Genomic DNA, 21,979 nt, shown 5'->3' with positions numbered 1-21,979 from the left:
TTTTATTACATAACTTATGATTTCTTCTTTTATTTAATAAACAATGGTTCGCTAAAAATAACTAGATAAACTTGTTTTGCTTAATTTCTTGATAAGTATGCAAGTCTAAATGGACCAATTAAAATACAATACGAAAACAATAATTAAATTTCTTTGCGACTCGAATAAAGAAATAAATTTTGCAAATGACTAAAGCGCTTACGAAACCTTTATACATATCTACCTATATAAATATATATGTAAATATCAACTAATTTTGGAGATATTTAAACTTAGAATCGCTTATTCGGGGAGCAGTAGAAAATAGAGGCGGGGAAAATGAAAAACTAAACAAATTTTGTGGGCAGTTGTAATTGTTGTTGCTGCTGCTGCTGCTGCTGGTGCGGATGTTGTCCATTGCTAGACGACACTACTTCTATGGCTGAAGGCGGCGGAGGTGGAGAAGGCTTTAAAAATACTTGGGGCAGTGTTGTGGCGGTTAGTGTCCCAACCTGGCCGGTGGCAGTGGTTAAACCCCCGCCAGCATTCACAGTAGAGCCATTTATCAGGTTCAGAGTCTTATGCTGGTGCGGATCATAGTGGTTGGTGGGCACACTCATGGAGGAGAGCACGAGGGCAGCTGCAACAGCCTGCTCGTGATTGTAGAATGCCGACACTGGCGTCTGCGTTTGCGTAGGCGTCTGTGCGGCATTTGTTGAATGTCATTGGGGCGTCGATGGCGTTCCAGCGCCAGTTGCTGCTGTTCCCGCTCCGGCGCTCTTCAGACTGCTAGGCGAGACGACGGTGGTGAATTGTGGTGAACATTTCATTTGTTTCTCTAAAGTCTTTAAATCGTTCATGGCCTTTATTATATGCGGATTGGTGAGATCGAACGCATGTTGGCCCAATGCGCCAGCCGCAACACCCGCTGCGCTCATGGGCAAACCCAGTTTGGCATTGTTATTGTTATTATAAACATACATGTTGTCCATTTTAAAGCCAAGTGACCCCACACTTAGGTTTGCTCCATTTGCTGAAGATGGTTTTACTTTTGTTTTGTGTGCGACTTTATTTTTCACCCCAGGTTTTGTAGCTGGATAGCAGCCCACAAACTCAACACCATCTGATTCCCCGCTACTCTCCCAGCGGGCCTCTTGCGCAGGTGAAATCGTAATGGAGTTGTTGGGTTTCGTGTTGGAGACATTAGTGGCGACCAGCTGCTTTGATGTCTGCAAAATATCACTGGGACTTCTGTAATCATCCAGATTAATGATATGAGGTGTAGGCCGTGCTGTACTGACACTCATATTGGAATGTTGATTGCCGACTTTGATTGTCGTGGCATTGGCGGATGTGGAGGCTAAACTGGCAGTGGCTGTAACAGAAGGAGATACCGGAATGGACTTAGATCCCGAAACAGATGAGGCAGCTGCCAAAGCTGAGGCTGTCATTATGTTAAATATGCTATGATCGGTTTTCTTAGTGATGGAGGCCAAATCAATGACGCCAGCTAGGGCAGCTGCTTGAGCGGAGGTACTAGGCATATTTAAAAGTGTTTCGAGGGGATTGGGTAGGATATGCTGCGGCTGCTGCGTTTCCTGCGGTGTCTGCTTGGCCGCCGCTGCTGCTGCCGTCTTTTTCACTTTGGGCGGTTTGACATTCGGTTTCGTTGACGGCGGCTCTTTGAGCTTTCGTTTTAGACTATTCGATGAGGCACTTGTTGCTGAATCTGTATCAGAATTGGCACGTGATCGACTCTCCTCGATTATAGGTTTCAGATAATTGGAGGCATGGCTTGATAACGATTCAGCATTGGAAATAGGAGCAGCAAGCCCTTTTGCCTTTGGTTTATCTTTTGTTTTTTTACTAGTATTTTTATACCGATCGATTTCACGTTGCAAATCGTCATAGTGCATCCAGCCCTTTGGCCAAAGTTCCACCACTTTCTTCTTCAGATAACCATTAATGAATTCCTCCAATGAGTCTTTGCGCTTGCCGAGCACAGCGTACGATGTCCATCGTGCCTGATATACATCATACAAAAGTTGCCTCAATTCACTATTCCATTGGAATTTCTTTCGCGGCATCTTGGGAGGATGTTCCGAGTTGATATCCACCGCCCTAATTAAATAGAAGTTAAGATAAATTAAACTATTTTGAATTTCAATTCGATAAACTTACGCCTGGATACTGCACTGATGTAGTTCTATTTCATAGTTTGCTATTGCCCTTGGCATAATCTCGGTAATCGCCTTGCGCAGCTTATCCAGAGCATTTGTCGACTTGTTTCTCTCCTCCTTGGATATCATGGCCTTGGCCTTGCGTAGGATAAAGTATTTCGGCAATTGTAATTGATATTCCAAGTGTGCATAGACCATATTACGTGCATTACGATCCGTACAGAGTAGTGACTCGTATAACCTAAACAAGAAAATGAATTATAGATTTATTTCGTTTTCAGATTAAATGTTGAACTCACTTCAGGAGGAGTGCTGTTAGCTTATCATCGAAAAAGAACTTTTTGCCACACATATCGCGACTTCTAACCGCATCCTTAAAGCTCTGGATGATTGATAGGGTCTCGTTATCTAGTGATGTGGGTAACGCAGTGTCTCCTGTTCGTAGATCTGAAAACGAAATGCAAATTGCATCGAATTAATCTTAATGAGATACATTTTTTTTTGCACTTACTGTCCACTCCGTTGTTTCCTTTGGGCTGCTTTTCGTTTTTGCCTTGCTCCGTAGCCGAATCTGTGCCACCATTTTCACTACTGGACTCGACATCCGTGGAATTGCATTTAAGTTCGCCATTATGCGTTCCCTTATTGGACGTTCCACCTTGGGATTTGAGAAAGCTATCCCTTTTTGCTTTAAGCATATCCTTGACGGTGGTTGTCTTAACGACCTTCTTCAGGGCCTGAGCCTGACGCTCATCTGTATCCGAATTTTCTTTAGCACTGGGACGAGGAGAGTTCGATGACGATGAGGTGCCATCTAACTTTTTAACGGTCTTTTTCTTGTCTATGCTGGGATTAATGGCAATCTTAGCCTTTTCATTTGAAGCACTGGATTTTTGCCTCTTTTCTAATTTGTCTTTGTACTTTTTCTTGGCTTTGGCTGCGGCTACTGACCCAGTATCTTCATCCTCAAGGCTTTCGCTATCGCTGCCATCTTCCTCTTCTTCTTCGTCATCGTCCTCCTCATCATCGTCATCGTCCTCGTCGTCATCATCATTGTCCTCGCCATCGCTGGACGAAGAAGAAGATGAATCAGAACTAGATGATATAATACGTTTGCGGGATCTCTCTGGCATTTTAATGATTTCATCGGTGCGGGTGGTATATGATTTCTTGATTAGATTCTTAAACTCTAAGGCTCCACAGTTGATATAGAAGCCGCCTTTAATAGTCTCAACCTCTTCGGGTATAACTTCGTCGTACTATAAAAATAAGAAATAAATATTTATTAACTGAAAATTATAAAATTATTCATTCATACCGCTTCCGTATTGTCTATGAAAGAGTCAGATTCATCATAGCCCATGCCAATGTCGCAAAAGTCATCCTTTTTGCTACGCCCTCTGCCCTTGACATAAGCATTGCCATATTTGGCTTCCAACTCCTTGGCAATTCGCGCAACATCATCATCGTTATCTCCAAATGGATCACTTCCCGGTCCACCGCTGGTTTTGCCCTTCAATTTCTTGGCCCTTTTCTAAAACGATTTTACAATGAATTTTTTTAGAATTATACTGTTGAGTAAAGAACACACACACTCACCTTTTCCACATGCAGGAGCTTTGTATAATTAAATTCTGGATATTTGTTGGAATCTGTTTCGAATAGTTCCAATTTCAAGCGTATACTCTTATTGGTGGTCTTTGAAGATTTGGCTGATGGAACCTCCGGTTCAAGAAAATCACCGCCACCAAATCTGGAGGGAAAGGCTGCCGCTGCTGCAGCCGCTGTCTCCGTTTGGCTTATAGTGGTTAGACTGACACGCTTTGGTTCGCCACTTCCACTCGATGTTTTCGACATTTTTTGTTGTTTACCAAAAGAACCGAATAAACCTTCCCGCCCTTTTGATAAAAAAAAAAAAAAAAATAACAGAGAGAGCGCACCGCGTGTTGCGGTTATTGCTTCTTCTTCCCTTTCAGCCAAACCCCTCCCCCCGACCGCTTGCTACAGGGTACTGGGATGGATGTCACTTTCTGCACGTACACACACGAACACTAATAGCGAGTCATGGCCTCAGCCTCTCCCTCCTTTAAGCCTTTTCAGTCAAATTTTGACACTTTAATTTCAAATAGAAGTAAAATAACGAAAAAAAACACACATAAATAAACACAAAGAAGTTCGATTTGTTGGAGCGTCGCCTGCACTCCAGTTTTGACCACACACTAATCTACCCTCTTCTTCTTGGGAGGTGTAATAACAGTAAATGAAAAAAAAAACGCTTTCGTTTCTGTTTCAATTCGTTTTGTCTTGCAGGCGCCGGCACAAAAACAATGCAATTTTCGAATTTCCAAGTTAAATTGACTTCTAATACCAATGTACCTACTAACAGTTCTTAATTGAGATCACATTCGAAAGTCGAGGTGGAGGCGCTTTTTGCACATTTGCGAATTCTTGCCTTCTAATTTGCTTTCTTTTAATCAACAAAATTCCGTGCACAACGCTACATGGTTCATGGTACCCGCGACCCCCTCGCGATTTAAACGTTTTTCAGCACTGGCTAAAAAAACATTTGCAATATAGCCATCTCTCTTGCACGGACATCGATAGTGATCTAAACATAAACAAGTTTATATTTTTAATTCGATCAGTCATAATCATTACATGAAGCTAAAGAAAAATGCATTTAATAATTCCAATTTATTATATAGTATAGTAAATATTTTAACAAGACGGTAAACAGCTGATTTTGCAAACAAAACAAACGATAAGTGTAGAGATGGGCACGTGAGAAACAATTGGAGAGAAGCCAATAAAATATTGACACTGCCTTACAATTATGCTTAAAGTTTTCGATAGAAACTATTGAACTAAATTAACACGCATTTGCTTAGTGCGAGCAACATTTAGTCTTTTCCTTTAATAAAATAGAAAAATCACGATAACATGACAGACACCCACCTCTAAGCTCGGTAGATTTTGTTACTGTTCAATACTAAGCAGCAACAGCTGATCAAATGTTGTTAAACAGTGGGGGCTCTGTCCGTCAGTTCTTGTTGGGGTTTCCGTATTGTGATACTCTCTCAGTATTATTGCGCGAGTGGAGCTAGTTGCTTCACGTAACTCACCATGTAAGTGTTTGTTAATTATAAATAATTAAAGTGCTCTTTCGTCTTGTTTGTTGTTGGTTGGTTGGTTGGGACCCTTAACAAATCAGTGCGAGCCTGCTGCACCATAAAAACAATGTTGCATGCTAAGGGAAATTTCAAGTGAAAATGCAAGCTGTTATTACCAACAATTGTGCTAGGTGTTTTTATACTGTTTTGGTTATCAATAATATAAATGTGGGCCATCTTTGGCCACTTTTTTGTTGTTCATTCGATAGGAATGTGTTTCTATATGTATGTATGTATGTATTGTGAATTTATGTTGCCCCCTTTACCACCCTATGCTTGCAGTAACTTCGTGAAAAAAGAGCAACGTACGCGAACGACTTAAAGCTTAGTCCAAACAAAGACTAAGTTTGACCTGAACGAAACTTGAAAGGACACAGCATAACATAAAGGGGATTCAACAAAGGAGCAATTCTGCTCCCGCTTTCCCTTCCACTTAGCCACCCACACACATACACATACACATGGGAGGGAACCAAAACGAGACAATAAAGAGGAGCTTTGTCTAGTGGTTTTTCTTTTTTTTTTTTTTGTGTTGTTCTTCCATTTCTCTCATTTACATTGAAACCTTGAACGCGATCGTGACAGACAACGCAGTGAGTAATATTAATATCTTTTCCATTAGTAATTAATGTTTCTTGTGCCACTTGTTAAAACAAACGCAAACTACAAGGCAATTAGTTAGTTACTCCTGTTTCTGCGATAAGAGATAAAAGCAATGCATATGATATATGTACATATATACATACATAGATATACAGCATGACTATTTTATAAGTCATTGCTCATGAAAATTAGATCATAATAACTTTAAATCCCTAACAAACAAAAAAAAAATAATTAAATCCCCAAATTGTAGACAATGTGGTTAAACCGAAGTCTCTATACCCTTTAAAAAGTATATTTATATACATAAAGTGTCAAATTCAACCAACATGAACTGTATATACATATAGTCATCTGATCCCGTTATCTTATCTCACCCATGAAAAACAAATAATACCTTTTGTAAATACAAACGTACCCGTTTTGCTGTTAGAGTATTTCTACAATAGCGGTAAATAACCTTGACTGTGTCGCCACACTTGCCTTGCAGTCCAAATTTGTTCAACAAAAAAAAAAGCAATTTTTTTTTTACTGGAAAAACTTTCAATGAAAATGCCGACGATTAAGGCGGCAACGGGTTTTCCATTTGGACAGAAGCCACCAAAAACTAAGCTAAATAAATAAACAATTCAACAAACAAACAAAAAAAGAAAAGCAACCGCAACAAGTTGAGCGCATAAAATTAATTTACTTTTTAATGCGTCATTATTGCCAATTTACGCAATGCTTTGTAAGGGTGGAAGGGGGTGGCGATGTTCGGTGAAGGAGGTGGAGGAGGAGGCTACAGAAGTCACTGCCGGCATTGATTGTTCTGCCCTGCTCTTGGTCGTATCTCTCTCATTCTCTCTGTCTGTGGGTTCATTCCCGTTCATTATCAAGAATAATATCGGCATCATTTCACATCAAACAAGCAAAGTGCAAAATTTTTTTTATTAAAATACTTGATAACGCGCCCACTCAGTGATAACCTAGTCAAAAAATGTTGGAGAATAACGAATTGATGCAATTTTTGACTCTTAGAGGTTTCCATAAAACTCTAGAAATCCTAGAAGTTAGATTTTGGCATTCAGATAGTAAGAAAATATATAAAGTATATATAATTAATGTACAATCCTAACATTGAGACTCTTGAAGCCTGCAAATATCCCTCTGAATGAGATGATTACAATTCTGTATAATTATTCTTAATGAAATTTAATCAAAAGACTTCTTGAATAACAATATGTACTGAAAATTTAATCAATAACCCCAACGCGAATAATTATAATCCTAATGCATATGCCTATCATAAAAATAGAATGATCCGATATAAGAATTACATATACATATGTATATATTTTAAGATAATATTGATCCGTAGACATACATATATACTTATAAATTGTATACTTGAATGATTAAACTAAATGATTCAATCTAAATGGTATCAGTAATATACATTTCTTAGAATTTAAACTAATTCATCACAAAATATTCCTCAGCAAATGAATATTAATCTGAAGAATGATTTTAAAAATGAAATATAAAACACGAAACTATTTTCATTAAACAGCACATAGTTTGTATTTGATAGTTAGTAATGACATTGCCCCACCAAATGAAAATGAAAGGGATATAGACAAAGCTAGAGAAAAAGTTTCTCCAAACTGGTTAACAGTATATTTACCTGCAACAGGTTATTTTAAGCTTTCAAATTGCAGTCAACAAAAAAAAAAAGAAGTGAGTGCAACTTCCTGCCAAGATAAAGTTAAGACTTCTGTAAAATAAATATAAGAGCAATTATACAACAGTCTTGATAAATAAAGTTAAAGTTTTTTATGTATGTCTGATACATATCTCGATTTAATCCAATTTCTCAAATTTGTTTGCCTAGGCCAAGGCTTCTAACACGAGCCAGTAACAAATATTCCCAAAAAATTGTTACCAATAAATGATTTCTAGTTTTTTGTTTGCTCTACATCATGATTTATCAGATGGAACATGTCATTTCATATTGAGAAAAAAATACATGACGCATAGATATATTTTGAAATTCCCATTGACTATAGAAAACATACATATTTGTACATACTTGAAACCATTAATTGATATTGATATTTGAAAATTGATTATGAACTTTTAATTCTGTTTGCAGGCCGCGTGAGCAGAACACCACCAACAATATGACTGAGAGCGACGAACTGATGAATAAATATGGCGAACCATTACGCTATGATAGGAATTTCAAGGGACCACGACAAAAGGATCGCAGCTGCACGGATGTACCCTGTCTGCTTTTGTTTATCCTCTTCCTTGCCGGTTGGGGTTTCATTGCTCATTATGCGATCAAGAATGGTGATCTAAATAAACTGATGGTGCCAACGGATTCGTTGAATCGCAAATGCGGCATTGATTCGTCCGTCCTGAACAAGAAGTACTTATTCTTTTTTAATCTCTCACAATGCATTGATCCATTAGTGCCACTAACAGGCTGCCAGACACCTCAGGTAATTACTTTTACTAGCTTTGACTGAAATAAAAATTCATGGCCTGCTCCTTTTGGGTTTTGTAGGTATGCGTGGAGTCCTGCCCCAAAGAATCGTTCATTTGGGACACAATGAAAGATAGACCCTTTGATGAGCTAAAAAGTAAACTTATATGTATTACCGAGGAGACATACTCGACAATTCACACAAAGAATGACATCGAAAGAGCAATTGAGAATCAATTATGCGCCAGATGGTATATCAAGAGTGCTCCGTTCCTAAATCGATGCATGTTCGAGTTCTCCGAGAAGATGTGTGAGTTTATTCCCTCTTTCTTACTGAGAGGTGGACGTTCGCGTCGCGATCTGCTCCAATTGGCTGGCAATGCAAGCTCCGAGCCCGAGATACAAGCTCAAGCTTTGGTTTTGAACATGCCGCAATATCTGGTGGCGCCCCCGACGCCAGATAGCAAGCAACACGCCGAGATTGTAGAGGAGCCGATAGTCCAATGTCGTCGTAGACTAAATGAGGCCGTTATCAAAGAGAAGATGATGCAAACGGATACGAGATTAGCCAAATTGGTGGGCAACATGGTGGCTCACTTTTACAATGGCACACACGATGCCCAGCGTTTGGGTGAAGAAATTGTTGAGGATTTGGTTAATTCGTGGTCTGTTATTTTGGTTGCCTTGCTTTGCACTCTGATTGCATCGCTGGTGTTTATTGCTCTAATGCGTTGGCTTTCCGCTCCCATACTCTGGTTTTCGATAATTGGCGTGCTCGTTGGCTTGCTGGTGGGAATCTATTACACCATTCGGCAATATACCCACTGGAAGAAGACCCCGACAGTCCCCAATCATGGTCTTAATCTCCAATCGACGGTGACGAATGTTCTGCAGGATCAGAGCACATGGCTATATCTGTCTATATTCCTTGGCGCTTGCTTTATAATCATTTTATTGCTGGTCGTGGTGCTACGCAAACGGATACGTATTGCCATAGCTTTAACCAAGGAGGGCAGCAAGGCTGTTAGTACGGTAATCAGCACAGTGTTCTTCCCGATCTTTTCTTGGATCCTCTTTATTGTGGCCATAACATTTGCCATTGGAGTGGGTCTATATTTGGGTTCCATCGGTCAATCATCGTACCGCATGGTCCAACGTCTAACAGCAAATGGAGAGCCAACCAAGGAACAGTGCAGATGTGATGGACTTGCCATTAATTATACAATTGGAAGTGCTTGCGATCCGCAGATATTTCAGCAAAACTGCTACAATCCGCAGGCCTCGACAAGTGGCTTCTTCCAACAGACGCAACGAGTGCCCTGCGCCAATACCACATGCAGTTTTGAAAAGATAGAGAATCCCCGATTGGTCCAATGGTTTATTGTCTACAATGTGTTTGGTTTCCTATGGCTGAGTTTCTTCATATCGGCCTTTAGTGACATGGTTTTGGCTGCCACATTTGCTCGCTGGTATTGGACATTTAAGAAGCGTGATGTTCCCTACTTTACGCTAACGGGAGCCTTCTTCCAGACAGCCTTCTATCATCTTGGTACCGTGGCCTTTGGATCCCTCATTTTGGCCATTTGCCGCATGATACGCTTGATCCTGGAGTATATCGATAATAAGCTAAAGAAGTATGATAATTCGGTAACGCGAGCCATACTCTGTTGTATGCGTTGCTTCTTTTGGCTGCTGGAGACATTTTTAAAGTTCCTCAATCGAAATGCCTATATAATGTGCGCTATACATGGCAAAAACTTTTGCTCTAGTGCCAAGGATTCATTTAACTTGATTATGCGTAACTTTTTGCGTGTTGTCACATTGGACAAGGTTACAGATTTTCTGTTCTTCCTATCAAAAATGCTACTCACAGCCGGCTCTGGTGTCGCCACATATTACTTTTTGGCCAACAATCCGGCCATAGTACAATTGCATTACAAGGAAGTGCCCACTGCTGTTGTGGTCATTGCAGCTTTTCTCATTAGCAGCGTCTTCTTTGGCGTCTACTCAATGGCCGTGGATACATTGTTCTTGTGCTTCCTAGAGGATTGTGAGCGAAATGATGGTACACCCGAGAAGCCATACTTTATGTCCAAGCAACTAATGAAGATACTGGGAAAGAAAAATAAATTGCCACCGCGTCAGCGTCGCAAGTAGACAAAGATCAGATTAATATATAAAAGGACAGTGCAAATTGTAAATTAATTGTAAACAGAACGAGCTCAAGACATAGGATACACACATAATACCCATTTTGATATACATATACCCATATCTATATATATATATATTTATTATAATCCCCAGCGCAATTGTTTCGGGTTGTGAGCAGATTAGGATTGCTCATTATTATATTGCAAAATAAGCATTACATAAAATGTATGCAACTAAAATCCTAGAATTGCCAATACTCTAATGATCTTTAATTATTAACTTAAATGAATTACTTTTGTATATAATACACAATATTTATACGAATGCGAACGAATGAATAAATTAGATTAAGGCGCAAAATACATCAGAAACAAAAAACAAAACAATTCTAAACAATAGTGATGAAAAAGACCATAAGCAATAAATACATACATCCATAGATATGGCATGCTATTAACATATCTAACAAACACATATATAGATATACTATATATCGCATCGGATTTCAATAATTGAATCCAGCTCAAATAACGCACGACATCTCACTTTTCGGTTGTATTTTTTTTTCTTCTATTTTGTTTATCATATTGTACAATAAAATTGAATTTAACATTACATCAATTTGATTTATTCAATGCTCAACTCATTTTTGATCAAGGCTGATTTTGCTAGCTGGAAAATGGAAAGGATGCAGTTCCAAAATATATAAATAAAGTAGTTCAGTTATATGAATTTCATGATTTTTTTTTAAAATATATTAATGTGTAACAGAAAAATAAAAAACTAAAAAAGAAAAACAAAATTCTAAACATTGACTTTTTTAAAAATCTTTCGAATTTGAAGATTGATCTAAGGATATGTATATTAACTTCAGTTTAGTTTAATTCAATTAAACATTTCTTTTTTAATTTTTACAGTTTTAAGAGTATTTTATCGTTTTTACTTTCTGTTTGAAGAAAATTCTAGAGCTTAGTTTAGTTTAATTTAATTAAACCTATTATAAATATATTCTTTTTGATTTTTACAGTTTTAGTTATATTATTCGAAGTGTCTACATGGAAATATCCTTGAGTACACTATCGCTAATGTTTTGCAGCTCAAAATCCTGTTGATTGGAACTCAAGTTTAAAGGACTATTTAATTTCTCATCCATTTCCAGAGGCTCTGAATTCTGCAAAACAAACATAGTTATTGGATTAAGATAATAAGATATTTTTATGCGACTTACAGTAATTGTAAAATCGTTCAATTGAAGACGAGGCGGTAATGGCACTAAAGGATCCAGTCTACCCGATGGCGAAGTGCTGAGATTTTGCACATTAAGCGATGCATCGAGCACCTTCATCATGGCAGCACTCTTCTTGGCCATCAGCGAACTATTGGTATCTCCTGTGGGTTCAGTAATTGTTCGCTCATGTGAACCGAGCAGAGAACTAGATGATACCGGCGTGGTCTCTTCAAATCCAAAGGAAGCTTGCAACTCTTTCCATTTACTGCCCAACGAAGAGAGATTGGACTTTGGCTGCATTGTTTGGTTGGGATTCGTATGGGATTGGGATGTCTTCTTATTGATGGTTCTTAGCAGCTGCATTGGATCAAGTATCTTGGAACGATTTGTTGCCGAGCTTTGATCTAAGGTATGATCCATATTGACTCCTTTTCGCGCCGATCGAGGTGGAGCTGGGACTACTAAGGTTTTACTTAGGGCTTCAAATTGTAGATTTGCATCAACGATGTCGTCTTGGAGAGGCAACCGTACTTGAGGATTCCGCGAACCATTTGGCGGCAATTCCAATTTGATCGGTGGCGTGGAAACATATTTCAGCATAAAAGGATGCTCAGCAGCCAAATTATTTATGCGAGGCGTAGCAGGGACTTCCAAGGTCTGATCCGATGGCAAATTTTTGTTGTTGTGCAGCTCCTTACCGCGAATATTCACGCTCTTTTGTATCTCTGTAGCTTGATTCTGCATTTGCGTTAGATCAAGTTGGAGTTCGGCCAATTGTTTCGTAACATACTCATTGGACTCGTTGTAATGATCGTTGGCATCTAATTGCTCTGCAATTGTTTCGCTAATTTTATTGAAAGAACTTAACAACGCATTGATCTTAGAGCCTTCAGACTCGGTTTGATGACTATGGCCAAGTACTTTTAGCGCTTGGTTTACAGACTCTTTGGCCTGACTATTTTCCAATTGTTTAGCTTGAAACTGTTCCATGTCCTCCTTAAGGCCACAAAGTGGAGCCTCAAGAGCTGCCAATCTGGCAGCTGGCTCGGTAACTCTTTCTTTAATTAGTTGCATGTTACTGGCTTCAAAGTTCTGGATGAAACTCTCATCCATCATTACAGACACTGGCACACCGGTTTTATTTGACATCTGCGATATCATACCCTTCATTTTCTGAATTTTTTCCTTCAAAAGAGCCGAGTTTTCGGTAATGTCCTCCACATATGACGAAGCTGCTTCTTTTAATAACTTGTTTCTCTTTTGCATGGTCTTTAGTGGCATCTTTCGTAGAACATCGAAATCTTTACCTAAACTTTGACGCAATGACTTTTCTTGGGTCTTGCACATTTCCCGAATGACAAATCCAATAAATTCAGATAGAAAATTAATGAACTTTAATCCGCCTGGCATCACCACCAAGTAAGACTTGATGTCACCGAATTTCAATTGATGTTTTTCGTTCAAATCCTTGAGATATTCCACTGTAGCCGAACGGAAGGTTGCCTCTTCTTTTTTACTTGTAATTGGCCAGTAGAAGCGCTTTTTAAACTCTACGGAATCATGCAAGCGGAATAGATAAGCCATTACCTGCAGGAAGGCTGGCTGATTTGGCTTGATGAACATATCTTTGGACACCAATGGCTTCAATTCATCATTCATTGGATAGAGCATTCCAAGGCCTTGAAGTTTTACATAAAGTTTCTCACTCTGTTCCTTCTCTTCGGCCTTTCGTGGGGCAATTATGGTGCGGTCCATTATTAATTATTTAAATCTGCCCTTTTTTCTTGTTGCTGGAATTTACCGCTTCTTTTAAAAGTTGTGTTGCTTTATATATGACAATGCCAATTTATAAATATTACTGTTTTACAACACTAAAATACCAGGGATGAACTCACTTTTATGGAAACTGTGACATTTTCGTATCCCGCACATAATTAATTAAATTACTGATATTAATACGTTTGTTGTATTAGCTATTTTATTTATGCTTAAGGACTTCAACGTTTTTTAAACTAAATAGAAATAGATAATAAATGTCTAATGTTGTAACAGTGATCACTATTGAGACACAAAGAAATCACGGTACAACACTGGAATTTCTTGTTTTACAGCACTAAATTTTCCTTGACTGAGTAGTCTCAATTCAGCTGAGCTGCAAATTTATAAAGAAGATTGGATTTAATTTAATTGGTAATTAAGTGTTTCTTATGCTAAATAATCTAGAGTCTGTAATCAGTGTAACAAACAAAGGAAACCGAAGAAATAATTTGCTGATGGAAGTGTGATTGCATAGTAGTCATTGTGATATACATTTATACATATGTGGGTGATAGGTCACAGACTGAACAACGCAGCACTTTCATTTTATGCGGAAAAATCAATAAGTGCCTCTCAGTATCTGAAATCTGAATTTATGTGTATGTGTCGCATTTAGTATAAATACTATGCAGATTACGGAAACAAAATAAAGTGGGCGAGAGAGTGTAATTGATAAAGAGCCACAAATGGCGTTATATGAATCATAGCAATATATGTTCAACTCCCCCAGTTTCACTTTTAATTTTCAGTGATTTGGTATTGTTAAAAGAGAAGAGGACATGGGATCGTTATTCCGCAGCGAGGAGATGGCCTTGTGCCAGCTCTTCCTACAGAGCGAGGCGGCCTATGCTTGTGTCTCTGAGCTAGGCGAGTTGGGTTTAGTGCAGTTCCGCGATGTAAGTACATTGAAGATTCGTAATGGAAATTACCCATGAAATTGAACAAACATCTTACCTCCCCTCTCTCTTTCTTCCACACTCTCTCTTTTCTAGCTAAATCCCGATGTGAATGCCTTTCAGCGTAAATTTGTGAATGAAGTGCGACGTTGCGATGAGATGGAACGCAAATTGCGTTATTTGGAGAAGGAGATCAAAAAGGATGGCATACCCATGCTGGATACTGGCGAAAGTCCTGAAGCCCCGCAGCCACGTGAAATGATCGATTTGGAAGTATGTTTTGTTTCTTTCTTCTTTTTGCTTTACCATAACCAGTTTGGATTATCATTTTTATGACTTCCCTTCTTTTTGTAGGCCACGTTTGAGAAACTCGAGAACGAGCTGAGGGAAGTTAATCAGAATGCTGAAGCCCTGAAACGTAACTTTCTGGAGTTGACCGAACTGAAGCATATTTTGCGGAAGACGCAAGTTTTCTTTGATGAGGTAAAGTCGTCAGGTTATAATAGTTTGCATATAGCCAAAATTTGGCACCCAATCCCTCCTTCTTTAAACACACTTTCCCCTCGCAAACTATATACATTTTTGCAATTTCCAATTAACATATGGCAAAAGGAACACAACAATTCTAACAAAAACTTTAAATCTAAACAAAATATGATGGTTTTGGCTTTAATTTAATTTTTTTTTTTTTTAATTAATAAATATGACCAACAACAAGAAATTAATGATGAGTCTTACACGAATATCCCCTCGTCCTCCATTTCAATGGCAAACTTTATGTGCATTTAATCTAAATTTGTTTTTTCCCAATTTGCCTAATTTCCTAGTGTGTGCGCTTTTGATTTAGTTTTGTTTATACGCTTTGTACATTTTCTATATAGTTATATATATATATATATATGTATATATAAATGATTTTTATTATTTCTGTATTATTATTTATTATGCGTTTTTCTTTATAACTTTTTATTTTTCCATATCAATCAATCAAAAACAATCAAACAATACCTACCCAATTACCTACCTGAAAAACAATCAATCAATTTGAAAAACCAAAAACACACACAATGTGCACCACCCACCCACAAATACACACGAAAAACCGAAACTGAAACCGAAATACCCGAAAACAAAAACCCAAAAACCGAAAACCCGCCCCATCATTACTTTGCGACTGTTGACTATGTGTTGATAGTCGGTACCAACGGTGTATAAGTCCAATGTATATTCATCCAACAAATATCGGCGCTATCAACAGATGGCCGACAACCAGAACGAGGATGAGCAAGCTCAGCTGTTGGGCGAGGAGGGTGTACGTGCCAGTCAGCCGGGCCAAAATTTAAAACTTGGGTAAATATTTGAACAAAAAACAACAAAAAAAAAGACACAGTCAGTCCCAATCCATTTAGCACTCGCCCCTCCCCCCTTCTCTACAACAACAATGGAAAACTAAACTCAGTGCAATTTTAACTTTGGCTTGCCAAAGTTTTTTCATATCCTTGCAGCAGTTGTTAGTCAAATAATTAATAGTATTTCGCTATTAATAACTCGCATCATAAACAATAGGAAAATATTCTGAGAACTTTTGTTTTTAATGTGGGGCAATAAATTACAAAGTCATAAATGTCATCTATAATTATTTTGTTAAGTTTTTCCCCATTCAACTCAAATTTCAAACAAAAATGTAAGGTCAACCAAAAGAATATAAAACTTAAAATGTATAATTTGCAATTATTAATATTTTTACATTATATGTAACAAAGTATAAGCGTTTCATTTGTTGCTTTAGTAAAATTTCACCATGTTTTTTTTTTTAAGTTAACAATTTAAATAATTTTTTGGTTTTTAGTTGATTCAAAAATTGTTTATGTTCTGCTGTGAAGTATTTTATTTATATTTTTGATATAATCATCTGCAAGGATAAGATAAAAAAGTTAAAGCCATTTCGTCAATCGATCGCCCGCTTGCTATATTGAAATTCCTAAGCTCTGTTTTTTTTTTCTTTCTCATATTCCCTCGTCGCAAATCATCTCAATTTGTAAATATGCATAAAAAATAGGTTTATATATATGTATATATATATACTATATGTCCATTACGCGTATGTGTGTGTCTCTGTGTGTGCGTGTGTGTTTATCCATGTGATAATCCGGACTATTTTAATTGCAATATATATTTAAAATATGTATAATCAATGCACATAATGAATATGTTTGCTCTGGTGATGGTATCCACTTTACTGCCCCCCAATCCAACACATTTCAACAACCCAAAATGGTGGCGGCTTGAACTAACCAGCCAGCTGGCTAACTAACTAATTAATTATAATACCTACCACATACATACATATATAGTAAACAAAAGAAAATAGTCAAATCCACAAAATACAAACAAATTTTTAGCAAGAGGGAGGTGTGAACCATACCACTGAATCGATGACACGTGCCCTTATTACCGATGAAGCACGCACCGCTGGTGCATCCATGGGTCCCGTTCAGCTCGGGTACGTATCCATCTATCCAATCTCAACGAATTAGGCAAAAATCTACGAAATAATTACGTTACGTTAATTTTTTTAATATATGCCAAAACAAAAATTATTGCTTACTTGCCGCCGCAACTAACAAACAAGAAAAATCAGAATAGATTTCTAATCAAAAATGAATCTATACATAATCATTGATCAAATCCAGCCAGATTTAACGATGTCGCCATAAACATTAGAAAATGTATTGGAGCAATAATTTTATGTGAAAATTATGAAAAAATACAAAATTAAATCAAATGTCGATCTCTATTCTCTCTATTCTGCTCCTTTTCTCTTCACCCACAACACCAACAATAACAACAACTACAACAACAACAATCTTCAATTCCTATATGACAACCAAAATTTAATGAACAAAACAAATAAAACAATGTTTTTAGTTATATGGATAAATCAAATGAACGTGAGGATTATCTACCATGGTTGGTACCTTCCACTCTCTCTCTCTCTCTCTCTCTCTGTAATTGCCAAAAACAAAATTAAAACCTAGATTAGGATAAAAATTCAATTTTCGTCACTCGATTCATACATTTAAATGCGTTGTAAATATCTGAGACATAAAAAACACCCATCAAAAGTGGTCAATCATTTAGCTTCGTTCGCCGCCATTTCGTTATCCCTTTCCTGTCACCATCCCCAAACGCCTGTCTGTTGTCCTTTCCCTTCGTCTCATGCTACATGCTCGCTCCCTGCTAAGCGCCGCTCATTGGTATATCTATATATATATATATTTATATATATATATATTGTGCTTGAGAGTTTAGTTTTTCCATTTTTGTCGTAAATAACTAATCGAAATGTGTTGAGAGATCAACCGTGTTAATTTATAAAAGTTTTTCAAACTAATCAATCTTTCCTCTAGTTTTGTGGCTGGCGTTATTTTGCGCGAGAGATTACCCGCCTTTGAACGGATGCTGTGGCGTGCCTGCCGTGGCAATGTGTTCCTGCGTCAGGCTATGATCGAAACCCCCTTGGAGGATCCCACCAATGTAAGTGCATTGAAAAATAGTCGACTTGATCTTTAGTTTTAATTATTTCTTGTTGTTTCATTTGCAGGGCGATCAGGTGCACAAGTCAGTGTTCATTATCTTCTTTCAAGGCGATCAGTTAAAGACACGCGTTAAGAAGATTTGTGAGGGTTTCCGGGCTACTTTATATCCTTGCCCTGAGGCTCCTGCCGATCGTCGTGAAATGGCTATGGGTGTAATGACTCGTATTGAGGATTTGAATACGGTTTTGGGCCAAACCCAAGATCATCGCCATCGAGTGTTGGTAGCTGCTGCTAAGAACCTTAAGAATTGGTTTGTTAAGGTCCGCAAAATCAAGGCCATCTACCATACATTGAATCTCTTCAATTTGGATGTGACACAGAAGTGTTTGATTGCCGAATGTTGGGTGCCCTTGTTGGACATAGAGACCATACAATTGGCTTTGCGACGTGGCACAGAGCGTTCGGGTTCGTCGGTGCCGCCGATTTTAAATCGAATGCAAACATTCGAAAATCCTCCGACATATAATCGGACAAACAAGTTTACTAAAGCCTTTCAGGCCCTAATCGATGCCTATGGAGTGGCCAGCTATCGCGAAATGAATCCTGCTCCTTACACGATTATAACATTTCCCTTCCTGTTCGCTGTGATGTTTGGCGATTTGGGTCATGGTGCTCTAATGGCTCTCTTTGGCTTGTGGATGATACGCAAGGAGAAAGGATTGGCCGCCCAGAAGACGGATAACGAGATTTGGAACATTTTCTTTGGTGGTCGTTACATTATCTTTTTAATGGGCGCCTTCTCCATGTACACTGGTCTCATCTACAACGACATCTTCTCGAAATCTTTAAACATATTTGGATCCCATTGGCGTTTATCTTACAACACATCGACTGTAATGGAAAATAAGTTACTTCAATTGAATCCGAATTCAACTGACTATGTGGGAGATCCTTATCCATTTGGCTTGGATCCCATTTGGCAAGTGGCTACATCCAATAAAATAATTTTCCACAATGGTTACAAAATGAAGATTTCGATTATTTTTGGTGTCATACACATGATCTTTGGCGTCATTATGAGCTGGCATAATCATACCTATTTCCGTAATCGTCTGTCGCTGATCTATGAGTTCATTCCCCAGCTTGTGTTCCTGGTTCTGCTCTTCTTCTACTTGGTGCTCTTGATGTTTATTAAATGGAATCGATATGCTGCCACAAATCCCAGTGAGTTTTAGTTTCTAAAGAGAATGTCTATATTGAAGAACAATAAATATTAACTCTTTATTCCTTACAGTGCCCTATTCGGAATCGTGTGCTCCATCAATTTTAATCACCTTCATTGATATGGTTCTGTTTAATACTCCAAAAACGCCGCCAACGGGCTGTGAGGTTTATATGTTCTGGGGCCAATCTTTCATTCAGACAGTATTTGTTCTAGTTGCTCTCGCTTGCATTCCTGTCATGCTGTTGGGCAAACCATGGAAAATCATGCAAGCCCGCAAATTGGCCAACGTAAGTAACTCCTCGACTATCAAATATCGCATATATCATTCATGCTATAAGTAGTCAAACCTCCGCTAAGAATCACCACTCACTACATCTCGACATTGCACTTAAACATCTTAACATAACATGAGCATATAGTAACTGCTTCTTGTTTATTTGTACTCCAATTATTCCCCACCCGATCCACACGATACCAAACCAAACAAAACAAAACAAAAATCAAATTAAAAAAAAAAATAAACACTCCAACCCAAATACTAAAGGAAGAGGTTAGTCGTGTCTCGTTGTGTTTTTGTCCTAAATATTTGAAATTATTTTTCCAAAACGCTCAAATACTAAAGATTGATATTGTATTTTTCAATTTAGGTTCAACCCATAGCTGGAGCTACATCTGATGCGGAAATTGGTGGTAATTCTAATGGTGGTTCCCACGGAGGGGCTGGTGCTGGTGGTCATCATGATGAGGAGGAAATGTCCGAGATATTCATACATCAGGGCATACATACCATTGAGTATGTGCTTGGTTCTGTTTCGCATACCGCCTCATATTTACGATTGTGGGCTCTGTCATTGGCTCATGCACGTAAGTGGAATCAACTTGACCGTATCCTGGATTTAAGTAATATTCTTTTATATTTGCAGAGCTTGCCGAAGTCCTGTGGACCATGGTATTATCCATTGGACTCAAACAAGAGGGCTGGCTTGGCGGTGTTATTTTGACCTTCGTTTTTGCTTTCTGGGCTGTTTTAACTGTTGGCATTTTGGTGCTAATGGAAGGTCTATCTGCCTTCTTGCACACTTTGCGTTTGCACTGGTAATTGATTGATGATTGCGTAAACTGCCTAAGTTTATAGACTAAAACATTTTCGTTTTTCTTCTCAGGGTTGAGTTCCAGAGTAAATTCTACATGGGCCAGGGTTATGCCTTTTTGCCGTTCTCATTCGATGCCATCATCGAGAATGGAGGAGCTTCTTCTAGCGAGGCTGAATAAATTTCATTCGACAGCATCCGAAACGTAACCAAAGCATGAAGGGAGGAGTCTCATCGTTAATGCAATTTAAAATTATATATCCAAATACATAATAAGCTAGCAATTTCTTAAAAATTACATATATGTATGCTTTAATAGTCGCTTGATGTCTAGTAATCATGAATTTATTAATGTATATCTCGTATACCCAAGTTCACATATGTGTATGTTAATAATATTATGTAATTACTAATGTTCTATGTAGCCGTTTATCATGTTTATTCTCATAAATAAATAATAGTCCTAGGGAACAGCCCTGCCAAAAACAAACAAAACATGTGCATTAACAATTTGATAAGACATCTGAAACGAGAGGTATATTTATTTACAGTAAAATTAATCGAATTTTTGGCCGGGAATGCTTTCTATTCAAGGAGTTATTTAGCTTTTATTAAATCATTCAAAGCGTTTACAAATGTTTGCATATTTTCTTTGGCCGGCTCATAGGGCAAAAGTTGTAAAAAGTCCAATGTGGTCAGTTTATTTGCCAATTGGCTGACTCGACAGTAATATAAATATTTTTCAGTTGCCAACTGCTGTGCCAATTCCAGCTGATGGTTATCCATCAGTTCATCGTTGACAACAATTAGACCAGGCTTCTTGTTATTAAGTATATCCATGCAAGTTCCTGCTCCAGCATGTCCAATTACCAAATCAGCAGATCTGATATCCTCAATATTTGGACGAAATTTGTACTGCTCTATTTGAATCCCATGTCTCAGCAGTATCCCTTTTACATCTTCGGAATGTAAGGCGGCAGAATTACCGTGTTGAAGGATAAGCTTTTGGCAACCCCGACTCTGGAGTGCATCCAGAACCGATGGCGATTTCATTGTCCTAATTAGGGCATTAAATCTAGTCGTGCCCACGGTCACATAAACAGTTGTCAATTGCATATTTTGTAGAAATAATAATGAACAAAAATAAATAAAGTTGGCACCCTGTTAGTGAGCTGGGCACACTATAAAAATATAAAATATACTAAAATACCAAAAAAAATCACAAGATTTCGAATGTTCGGTATTTTCCGTTATTTTGTATTTCTCAAGGATTTCAACTACAATCTGTTTTAAGTTATACGTAAGTTTATATTCCATTTATAAATCAAACTTAAACAGATTATTTCGTTGAGTTGTATCGCATTTGACTAATGGAAATATTGAGAAGAAGAAAAAAATGATGTTATATTGACCTTCACTCTCCTGCACCCACATTCCTTTCATTTACACCCCATATTTTATTATCTTTTTAGTAGCCAATTAAAATAATTATAATAATTAAGATATATAAAACTAATAATTTCAAATTATTGTATCTGTGTTAAATCTTAACGTTAATAACAAAATTCACTGTGGGTGTCCATTGTCCATGTAAGCACAGATTGCAATTAGGAAATACACGCCAAT

General features: G+C 37.9%; 5 protein-coding genes across 14 annotated transcripts; 2 read left to right on the top strand and 3 right to left on the bottom strand.

The window, feature by feature from the left end:
* Positions 1 to 20: 20 nt before the first annotated feature.
* LOC6648196 (yemanuclein) lies at positions 21 to 4,697 on the bottom strand. Its single transcript, XM_002070101.4, has 6 exons — positions 3,759 to 4,697; positions 3,478 to 3,693; positions 2,671 to 3,418; positions 2,459 to 2,606; positions 2,161 to 2,400; positions 21 to 2,100 (listed from the first exon to the last, which is right to left on the bottom strand). Exons 1-6 carry the CDS (start codon positions 4,014 to 4,016, stop codon positions 702 to 704), a joined length of 3,009 nt encoding a protein of 1,002 aa, XP_002070137.4. The 5' UTR covers positions 4,017 to 4,697; the 3' UTR covers positions 21 to 701.
* A 485-nt stretch (positions 4,698 to 5,182) lies between these two features.
* On the top strand, positions 5,183 to 11,140 carry LOC6648197 (choline transporter-like 2). 2 transcript variants are annotated; one of them, XM_002070102.4, is made up of 3 exons: positions 5,183 to 5,284; positions 8,067 to 8,418; positions 8,484 to 11,140. In XM_002070102.4, coding segments are annotated over exons 1-3 (2,430 nt in total). In that variant the 5' UTR covers positions 5,183 to 5,282; the 3' UTR covers positions 10,560 to 11,140. The 2 variants fall into 2 exon arrangements, with proteins under 2 accessions (XP_002070138.2, XP_046869554.1); XM_047013598.1 differs by lacking the exon at positions 5,183 to 5,284 and adding an exon at positions 5,865 to 5,922.
* Positions 11,141 to 11,282: 142 nt separating this feature from the next.
* LOC6648198 (augmin complex subunit dgt6) lies at positions 11,283 to 13,629 on the bottom strand. Its single transcript, XM_002070103.3, has 2 exons — positions 11,785 to 13,629; positions 11,283 to 11,727 (listed from the first exon to the last, which is right to left on the bottom strand). Exons 1-2 carry the CDS (start codon positions 13,537 to 13,539, stop codon positions 11,608 to 11,610), a joined length of 1,875 nt encoding a protein of 624 aa, XP_002070139.1. The 5' UTR covers positions 13,540 to 13,629; the 3' UTR covers positions 11,283 to 11,607.
* Positions 13,630 to 13,901: 272 nt separating this feature from the next.
* On the top strand, positions 13,902 to 20,843 carry LOC6648199 (V-type proton ATPase 116 kDa subunit a1). Of its 9 annotated transcripts, XM_023178881.2 has the most exons (13): positions 13,902 to 13,974; positions 14,352 to 14,498; positions 14,595 to 14,771; positions 14,853 to 14,981; positions 16,901 to 17,001; positions 17,427 to 17,468; positions 17,909 to 18,035; positions 18,103 to 19,261; positions 19,332 to 19,549; positions 19,807 to 19,812; positions 19,910 to 20,126; positions 20,186 to 20,357; positions 20,426 to 20,843. In XM_023178881.2, exons 2-13 carry the CDS (start codon positions 14,382 to 14,384, stop codon positions 20,532 to 20,534), a joined length of 2,574 nt encoding a protein of 857 aa, XP_023034649.1. In that variant the 5' UTR covers positions 13,902 to 13,974; positions 14,352 to 14,381; the 3' UTR covers positions 20,535 to 20,843. The 9 variants fall into 9 exon arrangements, with proteins under 9 accessions (XP_023034649.1, XP_023034651.1, XP_023034653.1 ...); XM_023178883.2 differs by lacking the exon at positions 17,427 to 17,468; XM_023178885.2 differs by lacking the exons at positions 16,901 to 17,001; positions 17,427 to 17,468 and adding an exon at positions 15,757 to 15,848.
* Positions 20,844 to 20,935: 92 nt separating this feature from the next.
* LOC6648200 (UDP-N-acetylglucosamine transferase subunit ALG13 homolog) lies at positions 20,936 to 21,524 on the bottom strand. The gene has a single exon (XM_002070105.4). The coding sequence runs from the start codon at positions 21,467 to 21,469 to the stop codon at positions 20,951 to 20,953; it is 519 nt and encodes a 172-aa protein (XP_002070141.1). The 5' UTR covers positions 21,470 to 21,524; the 3' UTR covers positions 20,936 to 20,950.
* Between the last annotated feature and the right edge of the window lie 455 nt (positions 21,525 to 21,979).

The sequence above is a fragment of the Drosophila willistoni genome, chromosome 3R (assembly GCF_018902025.1).
Source record: "Drosophila willistoni isolate 14030-0811.24 chromosome 3R, UCI_dwil_1.1, whole genome shotgun sequence".
Classification (NCBI taxonomy): Eukaryota; Metazoa; Arthropoda; class Insecta; order Diptera; family Drosophilidae; genus Drosophila; species Drosophila willistoni.
This window is presented reverse-complemented; position numbering and strand designations above follow the sequence as displayed.

Bases quoted from the DNA above. Each gene is read 5' to 3' on its own strand.
- LOC6648196 (XM_002070101.4), bottom strand. From the start codon at position 4,016: ATGTCGAAAACATCGAGTGGAAGTGGCGAACCAAAGCGTGTCAGTCTA. The intron at 3,694-3,758 runs GTGAGTGTGTGT...AAATCGTTTTAG, and splicing joins AGCTCCTGCATGTGGAAAAG to AAAAGGGCCAAGAAATTGAA. The intron at 2,607-2,670 runs GTAAGTGCAAAA...TTTCGTTTTCAG, and splicing joins AGGAAACAACGGAGTGGACA to ATCTACGAACAGGAGACACT.
- LOC6648197 (XM_002070102.4), top strand. The intron at 8,419-8,483 runs GTAATTACTTTT...TGGGTTTTGTAG, and splicing joins CAGGCTGCCAGACACCTCAG to GTATGCGTGGAGTCCTGCCC.
- LOC6648198 (XM_002070103.3), bottom strand. From the start codon at position 13,539: ATGGACCGCACCATAATTGCCCCACGAAAGGCCGAAGAGAAGGAACAG. The intron at 11,728-11,784 runs GTAAGTCGCATA...TTTGTTTTGCAG, and splicing joins TGAACGATTTTACAATTACT to AATTCAGAGCCTCTGGAAAT.
- LOC6648199 (XM_023178879.2), top strand. From the start codon at position 14,382: ATGGGATCGTTATTCCGCAGCGAGGAGATGGCCTTGTGCCAGCTCTTC. The intron at 15,849-17,908 runs GTAAATATTTGA...TCTTTCCTCTAG, and splicing joins GGCCAAAATTTAAAACTTGG to TTTTGTGGCTGGCGTTATTT. The intron at 20,127-20,185 runs GTAAGTGGAATC...TTATATTTGCAG, and splicing joins TCTGTCATTGGCTCATGCAC to AGCTTGCCGAAGTCCTGTGG.
- LOC6648200 (XM_002070105.4), bottom strand. From the start codon at position 21,469: ATGCAATTGACAACTGTTTATGTGACCGTGGGCACGACTAGATTTAAT.